The sequence below is a fragment of the Rana temporaria genome, chromosome 5 (assembly GCF_905171775.1).
Source record: "Rana temporaria chromosome 5, aRanTem1.1, whole genome shotgun sequence".
NCBI classification, from domain to species: domain Eukaryota; kingdom Metazoa; phylum Chordata; class Amphibia; order Anura; family Ranidae; genus Rana; species Rana temporaria.
In genome coordinates, this window is record NC_053493.1 from 331,708,186 (window position 1) to 331,728,393 (window position 20,208).

Consider the following 20,208-nt stretch of genomic DNA (forward strand, 5'->3'; position numbering starts at 1 on the left):
GGGGGCCGTAACTGTCAGATGTTTATTCACCTTAATGCATAGGATGCATCAAGGTGAAAAAGCATGAACCTTTACAACCCCTTTAAGTCACAAGAATAGACAAAACACAATGTGCTTAAGCTGATAACACAACATTTAAATTTCTTGTGTCTTTATTGAACACACCTCTTAACCACTTCTGGACCGTCCCACGCAGATGTACTGCGGCCCTCCTGCACAAAATCACGTACCTGTACTTGATTTTGGGCATGAGGTCTGGTGTGCGCTGCTGGTGACCCGCTCCTGCTGTGAATGGACACAGCAGGAGGCAATCAGCAGGTCTGGCGGACGCAGATTGCCATTGTGCCAGAGGGGGAAGATGGAGATCTTGTGTTTCTGCTAAGCAGAAACACAGATCTTGGTCTCCCCCCAGTCAAAGCACTCCCAGAGTTAGAAAGCACCTAGGGACACACTTAACCCCTTCCCTGCCAGTGTCATCAGTAAAGTGAAAGTGCATTTTTTTTTTAGCACTGATCACTGTATTGGTGTCACCGGTCCTCAAAAAGTGTCAAGTTAGGTGTCCGATTTGTCTACAGCAATTCCGCTAAAAATCGTTGATCGCTGCCATTACTAGTAAAAATACAATTAAAATAAAGATTACATAAATATATCCCATAGTTTGTAGATGCTATAGCTTTTGCGCAAACCAAACAATAAACACTTACTGGGATATTTTTTTTTACCAAAAACATGTAGCAGAATACATATTGGCCTAAATTGATGAATACATTCGATTTGTTTTTTATTTATTGGGTATGTTTTATAGCATAAAGTAAAAAAAAAAAAGAAGTAAAAAAGGTGTCTTTTTTTTTTTTATTTATAGCGCAGTTTGAAAAAGTAAAGCAGGGGGACTGGATCACCATGACCAGGAATTTCACATAAAAAAAGAAATGCAAAGCGAACAGGATGATATTTTTTCATACAAGTACAAAAGATACAAAATATCTTGGGTCACATATGCTTTAAAGCGGGAGTTCACCCCGAAAAAAACCTTAGATTGATGCTCATTTTGTCAAGGGGAATCTGGAAGTTTTTTTAAAATCCGAGCAGTACTTACCGTTTTAGAGATGCATCTTCTCCGCCGCTTCCGGGTATGGTGTTCGGGACTGGGCGTTCCTACTTGATTGACAGGCTTCCAACGGTCACATCTATCGCGTCACGAGTAGCCGAAAGAAGCCGAACGTCGGTGCGGCTCTATACGGCGCCTGCGCACCGACGTTCGGCTACTTTCGGAAAAACGTGACGCAATAGATGCGACCGTCGGAAGCCTGTCAATCAAATAGGAACGCCCAGTCCCGCAGCCCATACCCGGAAGCGGCGGAGAAGATGCATCTCTAAAACGGTAAGTACGGCTTCGATTTAAAAAAAACTACCCGATTCCCCTTGATAAAATGATCAATCTAATGTTAAAAATTAACATTTCCGGGTGAACCTCCACTTTAAGTCAAGCGGATGGAGATGCTTCTGGCTACAAAACTAAAATGCACCTCATCCACAAAAACCTTAAAAATCTCTGAAATCGCCCCTGAAGTCGGGACTGGCATGCATAAAATTAAATTGTGAGAGTTTCTGCGGTCAGTGTGAACCTGGGCCAAGACTTTTATTGGGGTGTATTTATTTTAGAAACATGGTCTTGAATGAATTCGTTACAAAAATATTTTTTTGTGCGCACAAATTAACAAAATCTTGGTTGCTATCAATGGCCCGCATTTGTGGGAGTATTTTATAGTATAGTCGATTCTGAAAAGATAGTAAAGGTTTTCTGACAAATCTGTTGGGGGTGTACTCATTTATGCTGAGCACTGTAGGCCAAAAACCTGCTTAGAATAGTAGCGAGATTGAGTACACTAGCAAAAAACTGAGGACTGCTGGGACTTGGAGAAGTTCTATGGGCTGTCCAAACAGCTTTGTTTGCCAGTGTCCTCATTTGAGGTGGCAGCATATAACCTATTGACAAGATTTATTTGTATTGTACTGTACAATTGGCATGCAGTAGTCATCATGGCTGTTCTACTAACTGGCAAGGGACAAAAGAGACTGCCAAACTGCTACCTGAAGTTGGGAGTGACAGTGGAGCAGAAAAAAAAGTCAGTGTGCAAGTGCGCTCCCCCTGAGTCGGCGCCTGGGCCGGTGGTCTTTCCTCCACAACTGGAGGGGGGGGTTTGTTCAGCTGCTGTAATGTTTTTAGGCATGGGCGAATGTTAAAGCTCTCTATAGCACTGTTCATTGGCGAGTTCATATGCATTGACACATATAATCATATACGAAGATGTATAAATAAAAATAAAAAAAATAATATATATATAAAATCTCACTCTAACACATACACATATATACACTCACTGGCCAGGCCACTGTATTAGGTACACCTTGCTAGTACCGGGTTGGACCCCCTTTTGCCTTAATTCTTCGTGGCGTAGAGTCAACAAGGTGTTGGTCAGCAATAATACTCAGGTAGGCCATGGTGTTTAAATTATGCTCAAATGGTTAGAGGGAAGTGATGAGCGCAAATAAATAAAATAAAGTACTGAAATTAATAAGAGAGTAAAAAACCGTGTGTATATATATATATATATATATATATATATATATATATATATATATATATATATATATAATAATAAAGGTGCTGTATGATCAGAACATAAATATCAGCGAATCAAAATAGTGACAATGAATTAAGGAATGTGACAAAATAAATAATGAATCACAAACTGAAAAGTGCTGGATGAGCAATCCTATCTATTATGCACAAGTGTGCACAGTGCTGATAAGATGCTGGTGTAACAATAAAGTTCAAATACTGGTGAATGAGAGAAGGTGCTTATAGGATCCAATGACATATAAGCAAGAAACAATTCATTGAAGTAAAGTTCATAAACCAGTGTATTTCATGTATTCAAAGTGTTTTCTATACAGGGTAATCTTCTTCCTTCCTGATACTGGGCTCACAGAGCGCTTACCTTAGCCCAACAGGGCAGTAGCTCAGAGTGGTGTATCGTAGTCCTCTCCCAAACAGCGTGTCAGCTTGTATGGGTGTTTGTTGTGAACCAGGCTGGTCTTCAAGAAAATGGATGCCTCCAAAACGTCCACAGGTTGTCCACAGGTCCAATCCAGGAAAGAATGTGAAGATTCCCAAAATCGTGAAGCACGTTAAGCCAAAATATTTATTTAAAAAAGTCTTACAAAAAGCAAACAAACGATTTAAAACAGCAATCCCAAGGTCTGGTGTAGCTGTAGCATGGACGGATGTCACTTCCGGTCACATGGGTACCCAATTCCTTACATGTATCGTCACGTGACTTCATCAGAGGAGTATCAGAGGATTAACCTGTATAGAAAACTCTTTGAATACATGAAATACACTGGTTTATGAACTTTACTTCAATGAATTGTTTCTTGCTTATATGTCATTGGATCCTACAAGCACCTTCTCTCATTCACCAGTATTTGAACTTTATTGTTACACCAGCATCTTATCAGCACTGTGCACACATGTGCATAATAGATAGGATTGCTCATCCAGCACTTTTCAGTTTGTGATTCATTATTTATTTTGTCACATTCCTTAATTCATTGTCACTATTTTGATTCGCTGATATTTATGTTCTGATCATACAGCACCTTTATTATTATATATATTTATTCACACAGTTTTTTTACTCTCTTATTAATTTCAGTACTTTATTTTATTTGCGCTCATCACTTCCCTCTATTTATTTTCTACACAGTGAGTTGTTTCCACTTTAGATTGAGCTGCATATACTTGTTCATTATTAGCTTATTAGTTTACTCATCCTAATCACTTTGGCCAGTGCACAAAGATCACAATCCATATGCTCAAATGGTACTAAGGGGCACAAAGTGTGCCAAGAAAATATCCCCCACACCATTACACCACCTGAACCTGATACAAGGCAGGATGGATCAATGTTTTCATGTTGTTTAAGCCAAATTCTGACCCTACCATCTGAATGTTGCAGCTGAAATTGAGACTCTTCAAACCATGCAACGTTTTTTCAATCTTCTATTGTCCAATTGGTGAGCCTGTGCGAATTGTAGCCTCAGTTTCTCATTCTTAGCTGACAGGAGTGGCACCCGGGGTCGTCTTCTGCGGCCGTAGCCCATCTGCTTAAAAGTTCCATGTGTTGTGCGTTCAGAGATGGTATTCAGCATACCTTGTTTGTATTGAGTGGTTATTTGAGTTACTGTTGCCTTTATCATCCTGAACCAGTCTGCCCATTCTCCTCCAACATCAACAAGGCACACCTGCCACACCCTAGAGATGGTTGTGTGTGAAAATCCCCATAGAGCAACAGTTTTTGAAATTCTCAGACAATGCGGTCTGGCATCAACAACTATCCCCTTTCTTCCCCATTCCGAAGCTTGGTTTGAACTTACACAAGTAGTCTTCAACATGTCTAGATGCCTAAATGCATGGAGTTTCTGCCACGTGATTGGCCGATTAGCAATTTATGTTACCAAGCAATTGAACAGGTTTACCTAATAAAGTGGCCGGGGAGAGATCACAAAGAAAGGCCTAAATCGCGACACACATGGCTACTTTTTAGAAGTTACAGAACATCTGAAATGTTTCCAGGTCAGAGTTAACAATTCACAAATCTTAATGTTTGTGTGAAGCAGGTGCTGGAAAGAATAATAGGAGGCACAATATAGAAGAGATCATGTATTAAACAGCAAAGCTCAATATTTACCGTATCCTCAAGGCCATCAATATGTAAAACCACAGTTTTGGCACGTTTATTTGTGGCTCCAAGAAAGAACTGAGCCTTCCGCCTCCGTGAGTTCACCTCATTCATGCAGTCACCATCTGCTGTGCTGGAAGACTGCAAAAGGTCATAGACTTCAGTGGCAAGAAGCTGCGTGTCCCCCGGTGTGGTAGTCCTGTACCAAGGTAAAGAGACAGTCACAAAGACAAGTTCAAGTGTCTGAACAAACATTTACACCATACACATGAAGGTTACGATCTGCTTTAGCTTTCCAACTATTTCAATATAGCACAATTAATGGAGATACATTATCAAAAAGCTGAATCTTCAGGCGATTTCATATGCAAAACTTGATCAATCAAGAATTCTTGTCAGGATTGGAGTCACTCGAGCAGTTACTTTAAACTAAAAAAAAATCTACGTTTTAACACATTAATGCAAGTTCAAAAGTTTTTTGCAGCTTTTATAAAAAAAATACAATAAAAAAATAGTAATTGTTTATCACACACACACACACACAGTACTTTTGCACTAAATGTCAATCAGCATGGCTCGGTTGTCACAGATCCTCGACCAGAGAGTTGCCGACTGTAGAGGCAAATCTGCCGACAGCCTTAAAATAGAACTAAAGTGGTTGTAATCCCTAGAAAAATTAAATAAAAAATCTGCAAGACAAAGGCATAAAAAAGCTAGTATGTATTGCATACTAGCTCATTATGAAATACTTATCTTAGAACAAAACTGTTGCAGTGGTCCCCATACACCGCTGTGACGAGCGACATGTCTCCGGAATGTTATTTCCGGGATCGCAGGCTCCGGCGCTGTGATTGGCCGGAGCCGTGATGACGCATGCGCGCAGGAGCCACGGGTAATGGCACAGCAGCTTAAGAAACGGCACGTACAAGCCGTTTCTTCTGTGCGGATGTCCCGATGACGTTGGCACATGCATATACAGTGAATATCTCCTAAACTGTGCAGGTTTAGGAGAAATTCACGGTACCTACAGGTAACCCTTATTATAGGCTTACCTGTAGGCAAAAGTGGTTGTAAAGGGTTTACAACCACTCTAAACCCTCCTATCCTTTACAGCCAAGGAAGCTGTGTCTGTTTGAATTGCAACTGCCATGGTGCTGCACATGTTATTAGTTAGAACACCAGCTGTATTATGGTTTGACAGTTTGGTTGAGGATACAGTCAAATATGACAGTTCGCATTCTCAGCATTTCGGATAACTTTTTTGAAACTGGTAAATTGACGGGTTTAGTCCTTTACGATTTACGGCTACAGCTTTGGGCTTCAGCAAAATTGCAGCCTCTTACAAGTAGTAACAGAAGCAGTGCTGGGGGCAATTTACAGCACACACAAATTTTGGTAGTATAATTATTAATGTGGAATATATGTTCCTTGCTAAAGAACATTATTTTTTTTATCAAGTTGTTAAGTAAAGTTCCACTTTAAGCTATTGTCGGCCATCTCATTAGCAAGCACAGAGGCTAAAATCGGATTGCACAACCTTCTTCAGATCTGCCAATATCTTTGTAATGCTCTTAACCTAGGCCTACCTAACTAGATACAAACTCAATGAACCGTTTAGGTTTTCATATTGCATAGTTTTGAAGAATCTTAAAAATTAGTTTTGCAGATTGGCCAGCTATACTGTTCCTAGACCTGGTTCCCTGACAACACCATCAATGTTTTCTGATGATCAGAAGCAGAACAGGATTTGACAATGTCAACATTCTCTATTAACCACTTCAGCCCCAGAGGATTTGGCTGCCCAATGGCCGGGCCATTTTTGGCGATTCGGCACTGCGTCGCTTTAAAGCGGTAGTTCACCCTCACTGACTTGATTTTACCATCGAGACAGGCATTGTAGCGCGAGCTACAGTATGCCTGTCCCGATTTTTTTAACCCCGGACTCACCTTGTAATCGTACATTGTAGATTTCGGCTCCCGCGGGGAATGGGCGTGCCTATGGAGAGGGAGGATGATTGACGGCCGGCCCTGGCACGTCACTCTCCCCGAAGACAGCCGGAGTAGGTCTCGGCTCTTCACGGCGCCTGCGCACAGGCTATGCGCAGGCGCCGTGAAGAGCCAAGCCTATTTCGGCTATTTCCGGAGAAGCGTGACGCGCCAGAGCCGGCCGTCAATCATCCTCCGTCTCCATAGGCACGCCCATTCCCCGGTATCTTCGATGTACGAGTACAAGGTGAGTACGGGGGTAAAAAAAATCGGGACAGGCATACTGTAGCTCGCGCTACAATGCCTGATTTTATGGTAAAAGAAAAAAAAATATTTTTTTTTGCGTTGATAGGGTGAACCCCCGCTTTAACTGACAATTGCGTGGTTGTGTGACGTGGCTCCCCAACAAAATTGGCGTCCTTTTTTTCCCACAAATAGGGCTTTCTTTTGGTGGGATTTATCACCTCTGCAGTTAATTTTTTTTGCGCAAAAAAAAAGCAATATTTTTTACTTTATGCTATAAAAAATATCCCCCAGTTTAGGCTATACATTCTCCTACAAATTTTTGGGAAGAAAAAAAAAAAGAAAAACAAGTTTGCGCAAAAGTTGTAGCGTCTACAAAATAGGGGATAGCTTTACCTAATTTTTATTTTTTTTAGAAATGGCGGCAATCTGTGATTTTTATCATGACTGCAAAATTATGGAGGACACATCGGACACTTTTGACGCCATTTTGGAACCATTGTCATTTATACAGCGATCGGTGCTATATAAATGCACTAATTACTAAAAAAAAAAAACTAAAAAAAAAACTAAAAAAAAATAAAAAAGTTACACTGGCAGGGAAGGCGTTAACCAGTAGGGGCAAGGAAGGGGTTAAGTGTGTCCTAGGGAGTGATTCTAACTGTGGGAGGGCTGGGCTACCAGTGACACAACACTGATCGCTGCTCCCGATGACAGGGAGCAATAGATCAGAGTCCTGTCACTAGGCAGAAAAGGGAAATGCCTTCTTTACACAGGCATCCCTCTGTTCTGCAGCTCAGGGACGTACAACGTCCCTTTGAAAGCCAAGCCATTCTGCCGACGTATAATGTGTGAAGCGGTCGGCAAGTGGTTAAAGTTTTTAAAGTTGCTTTGTTATCTGTACTGATAACAAAGGCTGCCCCATTAGGCAACCAAACATATTTGAAAGTGCATGCCTTGTTTTGGATGAAGAAATGGATCTCCCATCAGGTTTTTACTGCTGGTGGCGGCCATTTTTAATTCAATCTTATTTTATTCATAAGAAGAAAAGGAAGAGACATAAAGACATACAGTGAAAACAATTACATTAACAGTAAGTAACAGTAAGCAACGTGTTTGACATAACAAAATCATGTCTAAGATACGTGAGAAAAGGGAACGAGAGCATGTGTAAGCGGACCACTACAAGGCCGTTCAATTAAACAATCCCCAGATATATAAAATGAACATTAATTGCATCCACCAACCTCACATTTGTGAGGGGGGTCAGTGTTGCGCCGCATACGGCATATTAAAGGAGATAATGCATGAATCTGCAAGTAAAATAAGACATATGGGGTCACATAACGAATCAGGAACAATAAGAGGGTCGAGGCCATGATACGTTAGCTCAATAAATTCCTAAGGAAGTATTTAGAGATCAAGAAAAGGAAAAGAAGCGTGGGCAGACAAAGAGGGGGGTAGAGAGACAGGGGACAAGAGTCAAGGGACAAGGATCACTCCATCATGGCGTCAGGGTCACATCATCCAGGCCACCCTCGGCCCAAGAGATAAACTCAGAAGAGTATCGGAACATGGACCATGAAGTCCAGGTGAGAGAAAACGGTTCGCTTTTACCACCCTCTTCCGCCAACAGACGCTCAAGGTCCCTTATGCGGTCCACTTCAACAGCCCAATCCCCCAGGGAAGGCATGGTTGCCGATCTCCAATGACGGGGGATCACGTGGCGGCCATTTTTACTTGACAATTGGTGGCCCTGTTAGAAGTCTCTGAAGCTTACTGGCACAGTGGTAACAGTTTAATCAGACTGGAAGTGAGGTATACATTTAGAAGAGGGACATCAGAATAGATCAGTGTGAAAGTAGCCCAAGTATTGGTTGGCTTCTATAAAATAAAAGGCCTGAAATGTACCACTATTAACGACTTCAACAACATGGGCCAAACACTGAAGTGATACACTAAAGCAGATAGGCTTCTTGTTCTAACAAATGACATTTGTGGCTCTAAGGGACAGCTGATAATTAAACTTGTATTAAACGTTTCTAATCACCTTAAGTGAATACTAATTGGAAAGAACAGATTAGTGGAATAGATTCTCCTCAGCCTGTTAAAGGCAGATGATCTAGTAAAGACGGGTGTTCCATTTCTTCATGAGCTGAATTATTTAACATGTAGATTATCGTATGCTATGGAGAGGAAAATGTAATAAAGAAAAAGTTTGGCCTTTTGCAACATAAATCAAAGCTGTTACCAGAGGGAAGAGCCTCTTTACAGGCCATAAAATTCAATTATTTAACAACAGTTGAAGCTGCTAGTTTTAATGTAGTTCATATGGACACATTAAAATGTGTGAAGCATGCATAAATACCAGCATTGACAAAGTGCTCTGCTCTTGATTATGCTCAGCATCGGATGCACTCAGTGTTATCTCTGTATGGAACTGTGGAAGGTGTCACTTCTGTTCTTCGGAAAAGTCAAGTAAATATGTCTTTAAGCTTGACTTGAAGTCAGACTTGGCATTTTATGTTTCTGCTGACAAAGAGTTCCCAAGTTGACATAACATAAATGTCTTTAAAGTTTAGTTTCTTTTTGGAAACCAGATTAGCCCTTTACTGCCCCGGGGGGCCTAAACAAACATTTCTTCCATCCAAGCGGAGTGCAGTCAGGCAAGCAATGAGGGTTGAAGGAGTTAATGTTTGGAATGTCTTGCTGCAGGAAAGATGCAAACATCAGACATTGTTCCGATATGTTCTACAACTGCAAATTCATTGAGGCAGATTATATGAAAATTAGTAGTAATTGTGAATACAATTATCAGAAGGAGGCATATTTAACCTAGGCAAGCATTTGCTAATCTACTCTTTAACCTTCCCGATGTCAGTTTTGTGCTCTGCTTGTGACATTTTCTGAAGGTCTTCTTTATTCTGGGATGTGGATTTATCACCCACATTTCTATGCACCGGGTATTTGTATATACAGAAACAAAAACGTAATAATTCCAAAGGTCATGGCTATTGGCATGTTTGTATTTTAAAGGGCAAGCACAGCATCAAACTATAGTTGTGTTATACCTAAAGTATGCTATTTGCAGTAATGACTAATTTTTCACCAAGTGATTTATTGCACAGAGCAACATTAGTAGAACCCCTGTCAGGTTTTAATTGTTGTCTGCGCCTTTTAGGGAGATTCACCTTTATTTGTTCTGTTTACTGTTCTCATTAAAAGTGAAAGAAAGCATCAATAGAAGGGCAATATTTCAATGGGAACACTGGTTCAGATGACGACCTGTTTTGGCTACAGACCAGGAAAGGAAAAAATAAATAAATAAATAAGAAATAATAATAATACAAATTTGCCTTTGATTCTACTTTAAAGCGGTAGTAAACTGCCGATATGGAGACGGGTGGGGGCCCATCTTCGCCTCACTCGTATCCACACCAAGCCAGGGAGAGGACCCGATCGACGGGAATGAGGGGGCCCTCTCCCGTCGTCGATAAGTGATCTTGTGGCGAATCCCCTACAGACACCACTTTTATCTTGTAGCGGACCGTCTGCTGAAGAGGATACTGGGGTTATGGCAGCTAGCTGCTGCCATAACAACGATATCCCCCTTCAAAAGTACCGACGTAACACTAAGGCGGGTGGTCTGGAAGTGGTTAAAAGTCCACAGCTACAAAAACTGTAGCCGTTGACTTTTAATAAACACACTCACCAGTTCCACAATCCAGCGAAGTAATCACCTGAGCCGCCCCTTTCCCCACGCTAGCTTTTTAACTGTGGGCACCTGGCTGTGACAGCCCACAAATCACACTGCGTGTTGCGATCGGTCCTGCAGTCTTCTGGGATCTGTGATGTGTCCCAGAAGACTACAGAGAGGGGGATAGGAGAACTGGTCGGATCGCCTGTCAAAACCACATTGCAGAGCTTGATATCACTGCCTTTACGATGCTAAAGAATGCTAAGCAATTGAAACTTCACAAGACAACACTCCAGTCCAGTTAAAAAGCGAATTCTTGCAAAATTTGGCCTACTCTGCATTCTAAAGGATCTCGCTGAAAGGAGTGTCACATTACCCTTACTCGAATACTGTGGGAGAAAAAGAGGGGTAAGAGAAGTAAATGAAAAAAAAAATTGATTCTTACAGGTACATTTTGGAAGTACAGAGATTATTAAGCAGACTTTGCATTTTACAAGGTCCACCCTCCTGAGACTAATGACCCCGGAAGCAACATGTATTACATCACTTCAGGGAGTCACAGCTGTCATTTCAGCTACTGCAGCCGAGGATGTAGCCAATTAAGCATGGATAGTTGCACTGGAAGGCAGGGGCGATTTGGGATGCAAAAGATGCTGATGTCTCCATAGAAAGTACCCGTCACATGCCCATGATGGTTGTTAGCCCCCTTGCAACAGCAATAAAGTTAAATAAAAAAGGAAAAGCACTCCCATACCCCCACCTCTCGCCCGGCGCATATACACACAAATGCATGTGTAGGCCCCACACACATATGTAAACCGCAATTTCACAACACATGAGGTATCACCACGACCATCAGAGCAATAATTCTATGGCCGTAATTATGTGATGCACCAAACTTTTGCCCGCTGGAAATTATCAGCTGAAAATATGCTTTTTAGCTTTGTGCCGAAAGCAAAAAAAGGTGCCAATAATGGCCGCGATTTTACCTGCTTATAGTGTGTTTTTAATAGCTCTCGTGACTCATAAAATGCATCAAACACACAACACAGGTGCATTCCTGCTGCGTTTTCAATGCCTACCAATGGGGATCCATCAATCTCGGTTAGTGCATCTGTCCCAGTGCTACCAGACCAGTGTAGGCCGGCAACGGTGTATAATTGTCGGCATACCAGCCCCGGTGTCACCAAACCAGTGTAAGTCAGCAGCAGTGTTCCTGATCACCGCTACACAAGTCCCACTATCACTAGACCAGTGTTCCCAATCACCGCCACACCATTGCAGCACAGAGCATCTATGCAGAAAAAGCCAGTACAAGTTTCACATGAAAAAGGTATGTTTTAGAGTTGAAAATTGATTGCATAATTGAATGCCATTTGTAAAAATAATTGTTATATCAACAGCTCGCTAATCACACCAATGTTCTGTGAGATGTGGCTGTGAACTTTATTTCAGGAGCTCTCAAACTTTTTGCTGAGGGTTTATACTAACAAGGATGAGAAATCCCAGGCTAAACTAATCAATACAAAAAACACAATTAAAGGGGTTGTAAAGGTTCGTTTTTTATTTTCTAAATAGATTCCTTTAAGCTAGTGCATTGTTGGTTCACTTACCTTTTCCTTCCATTTCTCTTCTAAATGGTTTTTTTCCTTTGTCTGAATTTCTCACTTCCTGTTCCTCCTCAGTAAACTTGCCACCATCATCCGAGCAGTTCTGGCTGGGGGTTAGTCAGAATATTCGCCCCCTCCCTTGGGACTATATCCCTGCGGGGAGACATTGTGTTCACAGCGTCTCCCTACAGAGATGTAGTCCCAAGGGAGGGGGCGAGCACGCCAACTAACCCCCAGCCAGAAGAGCTTGGATGATGGGGGCAAGCTTGCTGAGGAACAGGAAGTGAGAAATTCAGACAAAGAAAAAAAACATTTAGAAGGGAAATCGAAGGAAAAGGTTAGTGAACCAATGCACTAGCTTAAATGAACCTATTTAGAAAATAAAAAACAAACCTTTACAACCCCTTTAACTGTATAGCACTAGTTTTTAAGGGACTTTCTTTCTACAAACTAATTGAAAGGATGGATACTTGTGCTTGGTAGTATGTTGTACGTAGTTTCCATTCCATCTAGTGGTTAGTGAAAGCACTGCAGCAAAGATAACAAACCATCAAGCCTTTTCTCAACACAGTAACAATTGTTTAAAGGATCTTTTTCCTGCAAAAAAAAAATGTTTTTTCCCCAAAAATGTGAACTTTGCCTTTAAAGCCTACCTTCATCTTTACTTTGCCTTTAAAAATTAACTATTTCCTTTACAAATAGGCGAGCCCGCTCTCAGCAATATAATCAGCTATGTACAGTATACAGCGCTCTGTCTGCAATGCTGAAACAAAATTAAAGTTGGGCTGACTGCTACTCAGCACGTCACAAGAAGGCTTGTATTTTATTAATGAATAAAGGAATCCTCGGTTTGGCTGAGGAGAAGCTTGTGACTTTACCTGCCCTCATCTCCACCTCAGCCAGAGGAAGCATTGTATTCAATGATAAAAATATAAGACTTCCCGTGACTGGCTAAACAGCCTCAGCCAGACTAGATTTTGTTTCGGAAGCAGACAGACTCCCCAAACCTCTGCCCAAACCCAGCAATGTATACAGTATATAGCCAATTCTACATACAGTTTATATAGCGGACAGTGAGTACATCTATTAGTAAAGAAAATCAATGATTAGGGGCAGCCAGGTCCAAACTATTTAACCATTAGCGAGACAAACTTTTTTTTATTTTTTTAAAGCAGAGGCCCTAGAGAAAAAATGGTGGGTGATGCAATTTAGGTTACATAATATTTGCACACCGTTTGTTTGTTTTTTTAAAACACAAATTTTTTGGAAACAATACACGTTCATGGATTTTAATGCACAAAAACACAATATATTATGAAATTGTTTACTAAAAATATAAAAGATCTGGTGCTGTAATTATTGCTCTTGCGATGTTTGTGGTGTGATCATCATTCACAAATGCGTGCAGTGCATACAGAATGGTCGCCTTTGCGCTTGAGCACGGGGAAGCAGGGAGCGCTTTAATTATTTATTTTTTTTACACTATCTCTTTAAATATTTTTTGATCAAGTTTATTGTTATCACAAGAGATGAACAACGCTCCTTGTGATAGCACGTGCAGTGACAGGTACGCCTCTGCCTTTAAAAGCTTCTGATCAAACCAAAATCGGTTTAATCAGATGCTGTTACAAGCTGGTAACGGCTTGTAAACATCAAACTGAAATCACAAGTGACAAAAAATCCTCACCGCTTTCATAGACCATAGAGACGATCGGGGAACGCAAGTTCCTCCCTCATCGCTATGATCAGCCAGCGGAATCACCGGCTTTAGTCCCAGGCTCTCCAGTGGAACAGTAGAGCCCAGGAAGGTGGGGGATGGTGGTTTGAAAGCAGTTTGCAGCTGCAGCAATGATCCCAGTATAACCACTGAAACCCGAGGACATCCAGGGGAAGGCCTAATGCCCTGTACACACGATCGGTCAATCCGATGAGAATGGTCTGATGGATTTTTCCATCAGTTAACCGATGAAGCCGACTGATGGTTAGTCGTGCCTACACACCACCAGTTAAAAAAACAATCGTGTCAGAACGCAGTGACGTAAAACACAACGACGTGCTGAAAAAAAAGCAAAGTTCAATGCTTCCAAACATGCGTCGACTTGATTCTGAGCTTGATTCTGAACAGATGGACGTGCCCACAGACGATCGTTTTTTTTTCTATCGGTTAGGTATCCATCGGTTAATTTTAAAACAAGTTTCAAATTTTTTAACCGATGGATAAATAACCGATGGGGCCCACACACGATCGGTTTGGTCTGATGAAAACGGTCCATCAGACCGGTCTCATTGGATTGACCGAACGAACGTGTGTACGCGGCATTAGGGTGGATAGTGGTTAAAGTCAAAGGGAGCAAGGCTTTATTCAAAAGTGACAAGGATATTTTCAACATATGGTATAAAAGGAGAATAAAGGTTTTGGACAAATATTACAATATTGTTTTACAATGCACAAGAACTGCAAAATATTCCAGCATTTTATATTGCATAATATAACCTGTGGCTTCTAACTTACTTTTGGACGACATTTTGCAAACTGAGCATCATTCCCAACTCGCACCTCATTTTCTCCCGGTTGGCACGACATTCTGCTAAATATCGGAGACCCTGAAAAAAATAAAAAATAAACTTTATACGAATTGCGCAGCATGTACAGTACATATAGATTATTTAGCAACACCAGAGTACATTGAAAGTAATGGAGGGTTATAACTCCTGTAAGTTTATTTTTTGCCATCTGTGTCCCATTGGAAAGATTTACCTTCACAACAGAAAGTGAAAGAAAATCACTGCAAATTAAGGGAATTCCTTGGCAACCCCCAGGTCACCAAAACTAGGTTTCCCTATTGGAAAATCTCCCCTCTAATATTTCTCTGGGGACAACCCAACATTTTAGGTTTCTTTTACTTTCAATAATAATGGGAAACAGGACAAATACAGGAGGGTGAATGTCCCTATCTGGGACACAGAAAGAAAGAAAGAAAAGACGGACAAGCATTCTAATCCCTCTCCACTCTGACCAGAACTAAAAAATAAAAGTTTTGGCTTAAATTATATTTTAAAGTGTAACTAAACCCAATGAGAAATATTTTTTGAATAAAAATGTAAAAACGTATAAAAGGGAACACACGATCAATGACGGCGCCACAGTGAAGAACGGGGAATGGAGCTTCGGACCGGGTCGTGGCGCGCGACCCACGGCTGAGCACTCAAAGAGGACATAGCTGTACGTGCTTGTGCCCAGCCGTGCCATTCTGCCGACGTATAGGTACAGGAGGCGGTCCTTAAAGGGGTTTTCCACCTTTTTTTTACGTTTATTAAAAGTCAGCAGCTACAAAAAGTGTAGCTGCTGGCTTTTAATAAACTAAAAATTACCTGCTCCACGGCTCCAGCGACGCGCCGGCCGGGGCTCCGCTCTTTGCCCCCCCTCGCCGGTGTCTTCATTCTTAGTGTGGGCACCCGGCAGTGACAGCTTTTAGCTTCACGGCCGGGCACCCACTGCGCATGCGCGAGCGGCAGTGCGCGAGCGGCGCCGTCCGATTGGACAGGCGCTCGCCTACAGGGAGGGGCTGTGAAAAGGCGATTAAGCTAAATCGCCTTTCCAGCCCCTCGGCAGAAGGAGGAAGTGGGACAGGAAGTCCCCTTCTCCTGAAGCCCCCACTCCCCCCCCAAAAAAATTTCATGCCAAATGTAGTTAAAGCAGAGCAGTTGCATTGAGAAATGGGGGGTAATCTTTTGTTCACGGTCCTACGTCTGTATTTATAGCACTCCTGAGCCGGTGCCTACCGCAGTACGAAGCATCAAAATTGATAAATGATGATTAAAAACTAAAATGTAGATAGATAGATAGATAGATAGATAGATAGATAGATAGATAGATAGATAGATAGATAGAGAGAGAGAGAGAGATAGAGATGTGCAAATAAACGTGGCCTAGTATTGCACTTCCGGCGCCAGATAACAATATAACACTTTTTCCCAAAGTGAAAGTGAAGTGGTGTATAATACTATAGGTATGAAGAAAATACCAGTAATAAAAGTGGTAATAATCTTAAAAGCAGCTATTTAAATTAAATGGAAGAAACCATTTAAAAGAATAAAAACAGAGTATCTATATATTACGTGAACTAGTGTCCAAAAGATAAAACAGCGCTGTGAGTTGGTGTGTGTCCAGCTCAAAATAAAGCTATCCTGGAGATCCGTGATGATATGAGAGGTGATCAGAGAAGGTGTAAGTGCACCATACACCTAAACAGATGAAAACCAAAAGCTCTGACGCATTTCGTCACTTCCGACTTCGACAGAGGGCGCCCTCTGTCGAAGTCGGAAGTGACGAAACGCGTCAAGGCGTGGCTACAACGGCGCTACAAGGAAGACAACTTGCGTTCCACCAACCACAGTGTAGGACATTACAGCAACCGCACAGCACGCGCGTGGCCCCTGTGGGTAGGAAGACCGCAGTGAAATCTTTTTGTTTACATGTTCATTCTATAGTGATACATTGTACGGGCATTAGCTTTTGGTTTTCACCCAACTTAGCCGAGTTGACATCTAGGCAATATTACACTATGTTCGGTCTGTTTGTTTGCCTTGCATGTACCTCGGCTGAGAGTTAAATCCCTATCAATACCCGGATGATCTGATGGTTTGATTGCAAAGTTAATCCCTTTGCTGTGGTAAGCCTGCACCCCAATTGGGGGAGTAACCCACTCTTTAGGGGTGAATCTGTTTAGGTGTATGGTGCACTTACACCTTCTCTGATCACCTCTCATATCATCACTGATCTCCAGGATAGCTTTATTTTGAGCTGGACACACACCAACTCACAGCGCTGTTTTATCTTTTGGACACTAGTCCACGTAATATATAGATACGCTGTATATATGTATATGTATACACCCACACACTTTGTTCCCTCTTTTGTATACCTCAGAACAAAAGCACTGTAACAAGGTGCATCCCATTCATGCAGCCCGGAGCAAACATGCTGCATTTTATCGCAGCGCACAGTACAAAATCGCTTGGCACTGTACAACAGCACAGCGCATTAGGCTGCTGTACAGGGACATAAGAATGTACCGTATTTATCGGCGTATACCGCGCACTTTTTTGCCCTGAAAATCAGGGCAAAATCGTGGGTGCGTGGTATACGCCGATACCCGCGCCGAGTTTGAATACTGTGCCGGCATATACCGTGCGCAGTACATTCGTGTATTGTCGGGCAGTCTCGGCTCCTCCCGCACTGACGTACAGGACGTCAGCGTGGGTAGCCGAGCATTGCCGACAATACACAAGTGTACTGCGCTCTGTATATGTCGGCACAGTATTCAAACTCGGCGCGGGAAACGAGCGGGGAGGACGCGAGGACGCAGAAGGACGCTGGACCCGACGAAGAGGACACCCGAAGCCACAGAAGGACGCCGGACCCGACGAAGAGGACACCCGAAGCCGCAGACGGACGCCGGACCCGACGAAGAGGACACCCGAAGCCGCAGACGGACGCCGGACCCGACGAAGAGGACACCCGAAGCCGCAAGCGGACACCGGACCCGACGAAGCCGCCGATGGACGCCGCGCAAGACACCAAAACTGTAAGTACAAAAAAAAAACTTTTTTTCCACAGGATTCGGGGCAACTTTAGAGGTGCGCGGTATACGCGGGAGCGCGTTATACCGCGATAAATACGGTACTTTTGTACACTTAAAATAAAAGTGCTGCGCATGATGTGCTGAAATCGAGCAGCGCACTGCAGTTGGGAATGGACAGCTGCCGGAGAAATAAAGTGCTCTGGCAGCCATCTGTTCTAGTGTGAATACGGCCCATGAGTAATTCAAACTACTGACTCTACCTTGAGTCAGTAGTTTGATCTACAGATGTAGAAATATAGGAAAAGCAGCGGCTACCATTTCTGAATGGACAGACTATTACTAGTTAGAAATACATTGAAAAACACAGAATTTATAATTCAAATTCCATAATTTTTTTTAAATTGGAGATGAAGTTTGCATAAACGTCATCAAAAAGGAGGAGAATAATGCTCTAAATGCACTTACCAGAAGAGCAGAGTAAACCACTTGAGGATTGGGATGGTCAAGGAATAGGATGAGTCCTGGGAGACATCCTTGATCCTGTACGATGGCTCGCCGGTTTAATGGATCTGAAGCCAAGTCCCGCAGCTGATTAACAACTGACAGCGCATCCGGCTCTCCGCTCATTGTTCTCAAGTGTTTCTTTTATGCCATACGCAAAAGAATAGCTAAGGTTGGGACAAAGTTAAAAATTAGGCTCTCTTAATTTATGCTAAAAATAAACAAAATGTAGAGTTAGAAAATAATCTAGGAAGTATATCCAAAACATAAATACATTTTAAACACAACTAGCATAAATCCAAAATAATAAAAAAAGATTAGCTGCACTGCAATACTCAAAGAAGAATCAACACTCCTAGCCAATCAGAGCGCTATAAATGTTGCACAGTGCTGCCAGCCTAACACTAAGGCCGAGTACTCATGAGCAAACATGTCCGATGAAACCGGTCCGCGGACCGTTTTCATCGGACATGTCTGCCCGGGGACTTCTGTTCGATGGCCGTACACACTATCGAACAGAGGTCCGCGTGTAAACAATACGCGGGGCGTGTCCGCGGTGTCGCCGCGACAATGACGCTGCGACGTGGGCGGCCTGCCTTTAAAAGGCTTCCACGCATGCGTCGAAGTCATTCGACGCATGCGAGGGATGGCGGGCGGCAGGACATGTACGGTAGGTCTGTACAGACGACCGTACATGTCCGGCCGGACAGGCGGAACCTGTCCGATCCGCCCGAAAATGGTCCGCTCGGGCCTACACACGGCCAAACATGTCTGCTGAAAATGGTCCGCGGACCAGTTTCAGCAGACATGTTTGGTCGTGAGTACGGGGCCTAAGAGAGCATGTTTACAGAACAGGGAGCACAGAGAGGATACAACCAACACCCCCCCCCCTCACGACGGACAGATCGGACACTTTTTTGGGACCAGGGATCTGCTTTGTTTACATTGGAAGATCCCTGTTCGGCCTCTCTGAGGAACAATAGCTGGTGGCCTGCGGACATCGCGGCCGCAAAACACATGCATCTGCTCCCCTGTTGTGCCTGCAGTGTCTCATGAACAAAACGACGTACAGGTTCGGTCCTTAAGTAAAGAAAAAAAAAAAAAAAAGAAGTTACAGATGTTGCCAGAACACATTGCTACATACAGTATGGTACAGTGCTCACAGCAGCCACATCACTCAGTTGCCCCCAAAGTAATTCAAGTGACAAAAAAAAACATGTTGCTCGTGCGACTTGTCATGCAACTTTGGACATCAAAGTTGAATGAGAAGTCGTTCCATTTTTTCCAATGATAACCATTCATATATGTGCGACTTAAGGGGAATTTTTTCCCCCCTAAATAGCTTCCTTTACCCTAATGCAGTCCTCCTTCACTTAACTCATCCTTCAATTTTGCTTTTAAATGTCCTTATTTCTTCTGAGAAATCCTCACTTCCTGTTCCTCTGTCTGTAACTCCACACAGTAATGCAAGGCTTTCTCCCTGGTGTGGAGTGTCCTGCTCACCCCCTCCCTTGGACTACAGGAGAGTCAGGACGCCCACTAACACACAGCTCCTTTATTTATCCGCAATGTAGAGAGTGTCCTAAATCTCCTGTAGTCCAAGGGAAGGGGTGAGCACGACACTCCACACCAGGGAGAAAGCCTCGCATTACTGTGTGGAGTTACAGACAGAAGAACAGGAAGTGAGGATTTCTCAGAAGAAATAAGGACATTTAAAAGCAAAATGGAAGGATGCGGTAAGTGAAGGAGGACTGCACTAAGGTAAAGGAAGCTATTTAGGGGGGAAAAAAATTCCTTTACAACCCCTTTAAAGTTGCAGCAACTTCAAAGTAGTTCATGCA

At 42.6% G+C, this 20,208-nt stretch overlaps 1 protein-coding gene across 4 annotated transcripts in view; it reads right to left on the reverse strand.

Moving 5' to 3' along the window:
• ARMC1 (armadillo repeat containing 1) overlaps window positions 1–20,208 on the reverse strand; it is a 49,208-nt gene that overhangs the window by 9,964 nt on the left and 19,036 nt on the right. For all 4 annotated transcript variants that reach the window (XM_040354301.1, XM_040354303.1, XM_040354304.1 and 1 more), the window contains exons 2-4: window positions 18,332–18,534; window positions 14,794–14,885; window positions 4,755–4,944 (exon numbers count right to left, since the gene is read on the reverse strand). In XM_040354301.1, the coding sequence (XP_040210235.1) occupies window positions 4,755–4,944; window positions 14,794–14,885; window positions 18,332–18,493 (444 nt within the window). In that variant the 5' untranslated portion in view covers window positions 18,494–18,534. The remainder of the gene's footprint in view (window positions 1–4,754; window positions 4,945–14,793; window positions 14,886–18,331; window positions 18,535–20,208) is intronic.